The sequence below is a fragment of the Synchiropus splendidus genome, chromosome 2, assembly GCF_027744825.2.
Source record: "Synchiropus splendidus isolate RoL2022-P1 chromosome 2, RoL_Sspl_1.0, whole genome shotgun sequence".
Classification (NCBI taxonomy): domain Eukaryota; kingdom Metazoa; phylum Chordata; class Actinopteri; order Syngnathiformes; family Callionymidae; genus Synchiropus; species Synchiropus splendidus.
Window position 1 is genome coordinate 10717049 of NC_071335.1, and position 9932 is coordinate 10726980.

General features: G+C 44.6%; 2 protein-coding genes across 3 annotated transcripts; one reads left to right on the top strand and one right to left on the bottom strand.

The window, feature by feature from the left end:
- The first annotated feature begins 518 nt into the window (after nucleotides 1-518).
- On the top strand, nucleotides 519-4357 carry LOC128754713 (glyoxylate reductase/hydroxypyruvate reductase-like). Its single transcript, XM_053857533.1, has 9 exons — nucleotides 519-779; nucleotides 1524-1657; nucleotides 1729-1801; nucleotides 2183-2299; nucleotides 2375-2463; nucleotides 2526-2630; nucleotides 2881-3016; nucleotides 3243-3373; nucleotides 4164-4357. The coding sequence occupies exons 1-9, from the start codon at nucleotides 610-612 to the stop codon at nucleotides 4283-4285; spliced, it is 1077 nt and encodes a 358-aa protein (XP_053713508.1). The 5' UTR covers nucleotides 519-609; the 3' UTR covers nucleotides 4286-4357.
- On the bottom strand, nucleotides 4351-9652 carry LOC128754712 (zinc finger and BTB domain-containing protein 5-like). Of its 2 annotated transcripts, XM_053857532.1 has the most exons (5): nucleotides 9338-9652; nucleotides 9119-9263; nucleotides 8705-8918; nucleotides 7718-8527; nucleotides 4351-7459 (listed from the first exon to the last, which is right to left on the bottom strand). In XM_053857532.1, the coding sequence occupies exons 3-5, from the start codon at nucleotides 8912-8914 to the stop codon at nucleotides 6323-6325; spliced, it is 2157 nt and encodes a 718-aa protein (XP_053713507.1). In that variant the 5' UTR covers nucleotides 8915-8918; nucleotides 9119-9263; nucleotides 9338-9652; the 3' UTR covers nucleotides 4351-6322. The 2 variants fall into 2 exon arrangements, with proteins under 2 accessions (XP_053713507.1, XP_053713506.1); XM_053857531.1 differs by lacking the exon at nucleotides 9119-9263.
- Nucleotides 9653-9932: the final 280 nt, after the last annotated feature.

Below are 9932 nucleotides of genomic sequence, written 5' to 3' on the forward strand. Positions count from 1 at the left end.
TGGAACATAACGGGGACTCTTACACACATTTGCCAGCGGTTTAAAGCATACGCTCAAGAACAGAACTGGTTTAACTGTCAAAAGTTTGCTTACGTCGTTTTTTAAAACAGTCCCTTTAATGTCTGTTCAACCCGTTATGACACGTCCCATATGAAATTATGGATCTAGAGAACGATTAGAGAACCAGTCCCAGCCAGAATGTTTGAGTTTGGTTATAGAAATCAGTGTTTTTTTCTGTTTGAACAAGCAAAGTTCAACAGCCAAGTGAAACATTTACGCCCCCCTACCAAGTTGATAAAGCGACACGACTCTTAGTAGGATATTGTGGACCGAAATGTACATCTATTATTGCTATTATAGCAATGATCTTGCAGGAGGACTATCGCCTATAGGCAAACGGATGTAAGAGATTTTAAATCCTGTGACTTATTTTGGTTTTGATACTTGGACCCTCAGACTCCCTCCCTCTGACCCCATTGGCCAGGGTCCATGAAGGCCCTCCCTCTGAACGCAAGTCAGAACCAAATCATTTCTGTCAACATAGTCTGAACTTCATACCTGGTTGACGTTTTGCCATCCTCTGTCCTCATATTTAATTAACTGGTGGAAATGTTTCGCGGCTGTGTGACGCTGTGGCGCCTGCCGAAGCTCCTCCAAACGCCTCTCAGTGCCGGGGGCCTCTCCAACCTGGTGCAGCGGGAGATGTCCACGCTTCCTCGGGTGTACGTCACCCGACAGATTCCTCCTGACGGTCTGAAGATCCTCCGGGAATCTGGACAGTGAGCGTTTATTTCACTCCACACATTTTGTTTGAACCAATGTTGACGTTTATTTTTCTGCCTAATCTTGACTTGTTCCAAAATTGCGTGGAATAGTTTCAAGTCGCCGTCGTTATTTACAGTAAATATGATCCAGAAACATCCATGTAGTAATTCCCTTATGCGGATAACTGGTCAGCTATTCCATATTATCAGTGGGACACGAGCAAAGGTGATTCCAAGGTGCGTTCAAGTGCTTTCCGGAAGTTGATTTCGCGAGATGTAACTTGACGATTTGCTTGTGAGGAAAAATCCCCAATGTGATGTATTTTAACTTAGTGAATGTTAGATATATTGCGGTATTTCTTTTACTTATAATTTCTTATTGCATTATTATTTTAATATTATGTTATTATTATATATAATATTATTTATCAGTCGATTGTGTTGTGATAGTGTTTATCTATGAAGAAATTTAATTTCAATGTGAAAAATGGTTTATTATTCTTGCGTTTGATCTTGACTTACGAAGTTTCATGAATGAGCAATCATTTGTGATAAAAGTAGATAAAGTTGACTTCATCAGATACATCTTTTGCGTTGTAAAACATTTCCCCTACCTTACATGATTGTGTTGATGAACCCATTATTTCCTCAGCACAAAATATCAATTTAATTCAATACCAAATCTATGTGTTTGAGGGGATCGAGCGATGGCTGCCGAGGATGCATTTCAGATGAAACCTATGAACGTCATCATTGCAGGGTCCAGTTTGAGCTGTGGGACTCGGACGACGTCCCTGTCCCCAGAAAGGAGCTTCTTGAGAAAGTGAAAGGCGTGGATGCTTTGCTCTGCGTGCTCACAGAGAAGATTGACGCTGAGCTGTTGGATGCAGCAGGTTTTCAAAGCCCCAAATATAAATATCTGCAAGTAGAATTGGTTTTGAAGTTGGCGTGATTTTAACTACAGGACCGAACTTGAAGGTGCTCAGCACGATGTCTGTGGGGTTTGACCATCTCAGTTTGGAGGAGCTGAAGAAAAGGTGATTTGAATGACTTGTTTTTTAAGATTATTCAGCTTAGCTTGATTTGCAGACACAATGCTGAACAAGAATAAGGGATAATTGTGAGACAGTTCGAATCAATTTGGCTAAACAATTAAAGATTAAAAGTACAGAGGTTTTGTGTACAAGTAATATTAGTCACAAATTGTATGAGTCTAAAATTAAAATTTAACATGACAGAAGATGTTTGACGAAAATTATATTGCATTCAACAATCCGTGAAAAGACAAACAAGATGTGAGTGAGAAGAGAGAGTGATGAAAAATATCTTTTATGAAATACCAAGAGGATAATATAACATAATGAGTCCACAGAGAGAGCAAACATGTCACTTGCTGCTGCTCTTGTGTCCCGTCTCAGGGGGATCCGTGTGGGCTACACCCCTGAAGTGCTGACTGATGCTGTGGCTGAACTCACTGTTGCTCTTCTGCTCACCACCTCCAGGAGGCTCATCGAAGCCACACATGAAGCCAAGACGTAAAGTTCATGACAAGCAGTTAGGAATTCAATACTGAACAGGTGTGGTCTGATTGTATGGTTGACTCTCTGCAGCGGTGGGTGGGGCACCTGGAGGACTCTGTGGTTGTGTGGTTACGAACTAGCCAACAGCACGGTGGGCATTTTCGGCCTGGGGAGAATTGGTGAGATGATGGCTGAACCTACAAAACCTTCAGTGCCTCACGGTGCATTTGTTTGCTTTCAGGTGTGGCCATCGCGGAGCGTCTAGCTCCCTTTAAGGTCAAAAAGTTCATCTACACAGACATAGAACCCAGACCGGAGCTGGCCAGCGCCATCAATGCAGAGTTTGGTGAGAGCCCAGCCGGAACACTTGGTGTTATGTCAGCAACGATGGGTGATACATTCACCACAGTGAAGCTTTATAAATTGGCAGCTCAATTGTTAATAATAATACATGATAGTATGAAGGAAAATGCACTGATAATGAATGACCCAACAGACTGTGATGATGGGGGAACATCTCTGAACAGAAGAGTAGAAAGTCAGTACTCTACACAAACATCCAACAGCGTTCATCCTCTGTTGATGCTCTGTTATAGTGTCTATGGACGAGCTTGCCCGGCAGTCGGACTTCCTAACCATGTGCTGCGCTTTAACACCGGAGACAGAGAAGATCTGCAACAAGGACCTCTTCTCAAAGATGAAGAAGACCTCCATCTTCATCAACACGAGCAGGTGGACCCACCGCGAACAAGCATGTTTGCAATTGTACAGGGGCGATCCAAGGGTCACAGGGGAGCGCTAGGTCACTTATTTAGTCAGGTTCTTTTCAGTTTAGTTTTCAGAGAACAGAGACAGAAGAGTGATCACAGCCATGTCCTGCGCTCAAGTGTACTGGGTTCAAGGAAACAAAAACCACCACATGTTGTGTCACATTTCCATAATATGTCTCAATTCCCAGAGGTGGGGTGGTGAACCAGGATGACCTGTATGAAGCACTCTCCACTGGCCAAATTGCAGCGGCGGGTCTTGATGTCACAGTCCCTGAACCACTACCCACCAGTCACCCACTCTTCACCCTTAAGAACTGTGGTGAGTTCTCCATACTGCAAACTTATAAAGCTGAAAATCTGATTTATATCACTGGGAGTATGTGCCTCCATTATTTCCAAAACTGCAGCTACTGTTGTCACTCACCACAATGGCCTGTCAGCCGCTCAAGGGAGCGTTATGGAGTTCATCTTTCCAATGCGTTTAAATGTGCTTTTGAGTGCAGAAATTTATTTTTTATTTATTGGATGGAAATGGATTAGATAGGAATATATTATTTAATCTGGCTACAATATTGATGGATTGAGTTTGCCCTTGAATGCAACCATCCAATTTTTCTTTGTCGGTCTTAAAGAAAAGAAACCAGGCGTGGAGTCATAATGTTGATAATACAAAATGCTGTTGAAGCATCAAACTAGATCACTAGACCGTCACTGTTCAAACTTGGTGCTTCGACAGGCTAGCAAGTGGAGACTATAAATGTCTACAATTTAGCTGGAAAACGCCTGAACAAGAAGCAGGTAGAAGAAAATTGGAAGAGGGGAAAGTGGATGCAAGTTAGTCCTTTGACAAGAAGCAAAAGTGTCTCCTTTGTAGCAAGTCAAGCGAGGTGGAGGAGCACAAATGTGTACTGAAGCTAAACTTATATTAAAATGAACCCTGAGTAATGTAAAGGGACACTGATAACCAGTTCACTTTAGATTTCCTGTCAAAGAACGACATTTACAGATTCAGTAAATGTGAATTCAGTTTGGCCCGTGACTTGCACAGGGTTTTGAAATGTTGGCTCCTTGCATGATGAAGTTTTTCACCCCTGCCTCTGCCTCCACAGTGATCCTGCCTCACATTGCTAGCGCCTCTTATACAACCCGCAATGCAATGTCCGCCCTGGCAGCCAACAACTTGCTTCTTGGATTGAAAGGGCAGCCAATGATCAAGGAACTAAAACTGTGAGAAAAATACAAATAAACTGTTCAACTAGTGATTTTGAAGAAGGAAAAAAAAACTTACAACAGAGATGAGCTTTGTGGTCTTTTTATTCAGTCTAAACAACAACTGAACGTGCTTGACAACACTAACACTTTATATTTGTAGATACACTGTTAGTTTTAACATGAAAACAACACAAAATATTTCACTTAGGTATCAACAAAAGCCCTGCTTTGTAAGCTAAAAGGCGTAAGGCAGTTACTTCCTTGGTCTTCCTTCTAAGAGGTTTCACTATTTTGGCATGATTCATGACTTTAGATTTAGAAGAATGATGTTAGACGACAGCACTGTTACAACAACTGGCCCAATTCTCAGCACAGAAGGAAGAAGCCAACTGTATGTGTGTGCTGTTGAAATAAGAAATAATAGCTACCATCAAATACATACAAATTTAGGATTATAAATTGGGTCCAAACATATCCTGTTGACCTGTAGAGTGGGGTGACCGTACAGTAGGATAAGGCGCCGAATTTTCTTTTCAGCGGTGTTAGTGACACAATAGAAGCCAGCATACAGAGGAAGCAACCACAGATTAAAACAGTATCAACAATTTGCTTGACTTATACAGCACTGAACAACATTGGTTTAAGATTAATGTCAACCATCTACCATTGATGCTGTATGTATTTACAGTATTGATATGCAGTTCAATATCTGACAGAGAAATGAAGGTCATAATCGTGTCCTCTGAGTGTTGCAGTTACACGAGCCAGATGAAGCGTGACAGAGACTACGATTTCTACATTATAGAGGATGAATTTGTTTAAGAATAAAAACTATTCCTCAGTTAAAACGAGGTATTTTCTACTACTGATGAGTATCCTGTTAAAAACCAATGCACAATGATGACTTTCATGAAGACATCTAAAGCAATATTTACATACCTGAAACTCCTCAGGCTTCATTACCTATCACAACGTTAAAAATATTTCATCTTTTGCAGTTAGAAATGTGCATTAGCATCACGTGTTACAATTCAGTGTTGACAATGCTGTTTGATCTTTGGAGTGGATTATAAATGAACTGGCCCACCACTGACACGGCAGGTGCTAATAAGGCGTGACAGTTTTATTAACTGTACGCCAATGGTAACTATCCTGATCCTACATTCATCTGTGAGTTTCACTCTCTGTCATTCTTCGCCCATTCTGATAGTTTCACAACATGTTATGGCTGACTTTTGGACTGCAATTGAGGCACCATTGACAGAATTGTTTCCAGGTCACACAGTCTTACCTAAAATGACTTGTCGCTGGTTGCAAGTTTAACATTTCACAGGAACGAAAAACGCTGGACAGATTGAGGCAACGTTTATGTTACAAGTCTAACCATAAAACTGGCTTCAATAGTTTTCACTGCAGCACATATTGGACATAGTAGCAGAGTGTGTGTGAGCTGCACAGCTACTGCAGTGTCAATATTGTGACAATCGGCAGCCACAACCTTTGGAGCAACAAGAACACACTCCCTACCGTCACTTTGAACAGGCTAGCTTCACTTTTCTTACCAAATCCAGTTGGTAAAACGTGTAATCACATCAACCTAAACTTTATCTTACACTAACAAAGACCTCTGATTTGGGGGTTACGTTTTTTGACGCCCACCTTTGTTTTGTTCTTCACCCCGCGCAGAGAAAGGCACCAGTTTAAAACTCTTTACATTACATCACATTGGAATAACTATGTCATCTGCATCTTAGCACTTGGCTGTGGAAAACAGGCATTGATGCTGTGTACACAATAGCAAGTGCCGACTTTGACACTGTCAAGAGTGCTACGCACCATCGGATGGCATCTGTAATCTCAAAGATTCATTTTCCTCAACCAAGTGAAACAAGAGACTAGACAATGAGTTCAGAGTCAGTTCAAGGTTCCTTTTAAAGCAAAGCGAGTCCATTAGAAAACAAGTGAGCGCAACATTCTTCCTTCCTTGGTCTGCAATCATGAGATAAATGATAGACACCAACAGACCCGGGCTCTTACGTGACCTTGGGAAGGTGTCCTACAGTAGAGAGTTGGGCATGTTAGTGTTCTGCCAGCGCAGGCACGTGGTCTTGGAGTGCTTGTATAAGTGCGATGACTGGCTGAAACGTTTCCCGCACTTCAGACAAGCGTAGGGTTTCTCCCCGGTGTGAACTCTGATGTGCTTCTTGCAGTCAGTCAACGTCAGGAAGGTTTTGCAGCAGATTTTGCAAGCGTATTTCCGAGCTCCTTCCACCACCAGGACGTTGTGCTCAGACAGGGCTTTTTTGCACTTAGACAGGACATCTGCAGACGCCCTGGTCAGCTGCGGGGGAAGAGAGGTGGGCCTCCCATTGTTCATCTCATACCCCCCACTCTCATTTAGCAACAAGGGACTAGTTATGCTAGCAGAGGAAGATGCAGCATCTTGGTGTGCGCTAGCCACGCCCTCTTCGCCCCCCATGCTGCTGGCCATTTTTGGAGCAATACGCCTGAAACAAGGATAACCAAGAGCCGCAGGAGTCCCACCTCCCGCCCCTCGGGATGGACGTCCGAGAGAGTGCAGCCCTAAACTGGAGCGCTGGAAGTCCAAGCTGAATGGATCCACAGCTGCGTGACTGGGGTTATTCACTCCCCTGTTTCCTCTGGGGCTGCCCAAACTGTCATGTAACGGGGGGATGAAGAGAGAGTCCGTCTGCAGGTTTTCACTGAAACTGCTGCGGCTCTCTCCGCTGTGTGAGTGTGACTGCATCAGTGAAGAAGAAGCAGAGCCAGGAGAAGTGGACGCATCTTGCCTCAGAAGAAAATGATGAGATACTGCCTCTCCAGTCGTCGTGTTAGGAAGTTCATCCTCGCCTGTGATCATCCCCTTGCCAGCATTTCCAAAATCCTTGGATCCAAGGAAGTTAGAAATACTGAAACCAGGCTTGGGCGTGAGCCCGCTGCTACACCCGAAGGCTCCAGAGCCTACTCCGATACTAGTCTTGAGAAGGAGCTGGGAACTGGACTGCGGTTCAGAGTTGAAGCTGCGGTCACTGCTCTCGGGGCTCAGCTCAACCTTTTCCTCCTCCTCTTGCCCTCCAGGCTCTGCTCTGTCGCTGCCCTCTGCCTGTGATGTCACGTCGCTAATTTCATCGGTTGGCTCAGGGGAGCTCAGGGGCTCACATTTAACCACGACCTGGGAGAAAAAAGAACAGCTCTTAAAGCAAATATCCTTGGCCTGGTTCATAAAAATGTGGCACATTTATGACTGCAAACTAAACATGTTCTTTCTCAGAAGAACAAGAAAACTCAATGATAAAGTTGCTGTGCTGTCGCAGGATGATCATGTCACCACGCAATTAAGAAGGGTCAAACTTATTCATGAAATATGACTATTTTAGACCCACACACGCAGTCCATTCATATCCAAGGCTGAATATCACTATGTATTTACCTTCTGCTCCTGCTCCTCCGTCTCCTCCAACTCTGATCCCGATTTGATCTTCAGGCCTGTCCTGTCATGCTCATCCCCGTCGTCCATGTCCTCCTCCTTGCCCACTCCTCCCTCCAGCCTCCCGAAGTCCTCTCTCTCACAGCGCCCGCTGTCTGACTGGCTGGGCATCTGGGGGTCGTCCTGAGACATTCCGACCAGGTCAGAAATCCCAGCATCCAATTTGGAGTCATCACCCATTTTGTGCGAGTCTGGGGACAGCAGCGCTCCATCCTTCTGTTCCCTGTGCACTCCTTCTGCCAGGAGACCCAAGTTGGCGCCTGAGGGGCGTGGCCTCTGCCGGGGTCTCTCCTCTGACAACCCTAAGTTGGGTTTGCGTTTATGGAAGCGTCGAATCGGGAAGGAGGCTCTTTGTTCCACTCGACTGCCCACAGCCTCGTCCTCCATCCCACCTAAAGCAGAGCTCACCAAACTGAGTCCCAGCTGTTGAAGCAAAAACGAACGTTGCAACTTGGATGTGGCGGCATTAGCCAAATTAGCATTAGCTGCCATGGAATTGTTCACGGCTAACTCTGCCTGTTGATGGCGGTGCCTTTGCTGCTCCTGCTGCGATGGGTGATGAGTCGGTCTTTCACAGGATGGGGACAAGGGCAACGTTCTCGTGGTTAGGTAATGCTTGCACGCTTTGACTACATTATTCAGATGGAGATGGGAAGCTGCTAGAAGAATGTCCATCACGTTGCTCTCTCCCAGCATCAGTGTTGAGGTGTACATCATGTCAACCAGTGCAGCAAAAGCCTCAGCCGTCACCACCTGAGAGACATAAAAAAAAGTTTAGTCTTTCTTCACTCCAATCCACAGCAGCCATTTCATCGCTCATTCTAAAGATCAGTACTGATTCAACACCCGAGTGCAGAGAAATAAGATTATAATACACCACCCCTCAGACCACAAAAGCATGTTTGTTTTGTTCTTTACAAAAACACGTACCTCGCTGTCAAGCTGGATCATATTCATACTGGAATCGCCTTCTGCAACAGTAAACAGAGCTCTGAAGTGGGTGCTGCAGGCTGCCAGCACCGAGCGGTGGGCCTTGAAGTGGCGGCTGCCCACCACGATCACACAGTCACACAGTTGACCATGAACACGCTGGTAGTTGAGCTGCTGAAAGATCTGCTCAAAGTGGCCCGGGAAGTCCATGACACTGAAAAACAAACGTTAAGATTCACAATAAAACGCAAAATAGAAAACCACTCTTATCAAGACAGGGATTCCAAATAGAGTGGCTGACTAGTATGTTGACAACAACTAGTTTGAGACACTGCAAGCAACTGGTTGTGCTTTCATGCTATTCACAAATATCACTCCCTAAGGGAACAAGTCGAACACATATTAAAACTTAACTCTGTGGGTGACTTTTGACAGATACGGGCAGTTGTCGACAAGACACACCCCAAAACGGCTCGAGTTTGTGGGTAGAAAGGGAGCTTTGCCGCAGTCACAGCCAAACTGAAACCGCTAGCCAGGTGCTAGCATGACATTTCCTTTCCTTTTCAATGTAAAGCAAATATGACATTTGACATGTAAACGCTTATTAATTTGAAGAACACGTTGAACTGATACCTTCTCCTTCTTCAAAAGCGTCGTTGAAAAAAATCGCCCGCCCCGGAGGAAACGAAGAAGTTAGCGGCTAGTAACCTGCCACTTAGCCACTAGCAGTCACACCGGGTCGCCAGCCATCTCGTCGCACTGAACAATCGAGCGATTTTCTCGTTGTAAATCGCCAGAGAAACTCCTCGGTCACCTTCGGCGTCAGAAAACAGTCGAATATGTTCGATTCTGGCGACAGAAGTGGGTTGTTGGAAGTCACACATAGACGACCCTGTAACAGCTCTCAGACACGGGGTTTACCGTGCAGACTCACAAGATGGCGCTGTGTTTACTTTTGTCGTCCGTGACCTGTCCGAGGTGAAGAGCTGCAAGGTGGTGGTGCCGTGTATTACACAGTAACAAAGACTGGTTAACATCTTCTATACTCTAATAAGACAAGGTGGTGCGTGTGGGGTGAGGACACCACCAACAAGACAAAGTAGTTGAACTTTCAGATGTGAATCATTAATGTGTTTTTTAAACACAAAAAAAACTACCTTAATCATTCATCTGATGGCTAATCCCCATTCAACGGGACTAGATTTCTTTATTTCTCAGCTTGAAAAGC

Excerpts from the sequence above, each read along its gene's own strand:
- LOC128754713 (XM_053857533.1), top strand. The coding sequence starts at position 610 with ATGTTTCGCGGCTGTGTGACGCTGTGGCGCCTGCCGAAGCTCCTCCAA. Across the intron at positions 2,300-2,374 it reads GCCACACATGAAGCCAAGAC|CGGTGGGTGGGGCACCTGGA; the intron begins GTAAAGTTCATG and ends GACTCTCTGCAG. Across the intron at positions 3,017-3,242 it reads ATCTTCATCAACACGAGCAG|AGGTGGGGTGGTGAACCAGG; the intron begins GTGGACCCACCG and ends CTCAATTCCCAG.
- LOC128754712 (XM_053857531.1), bottom strand. The coding sequence starts at position 8,914 with ATGGACTTCCCGGGCCACTTTGAGCAGATCTTTCAGCAGCTCAACTAC. Across the intron at positions 8,528-8,704 it reads TGATCCAGCTTGACAGCGAG|GTGGTGACGGCTGAGGCTTT; the intron begins GTACGTGTTTTT and ends TATGTCTCTCAG. Across the intron at positions 7,460-7,717 it reads CGGAGGAGCAGGAGCAGAAG|GTCGTGGTTAAATGTGAGCC; the intron begins GTAAATACATAG and ends TTTTTCTCCCAG.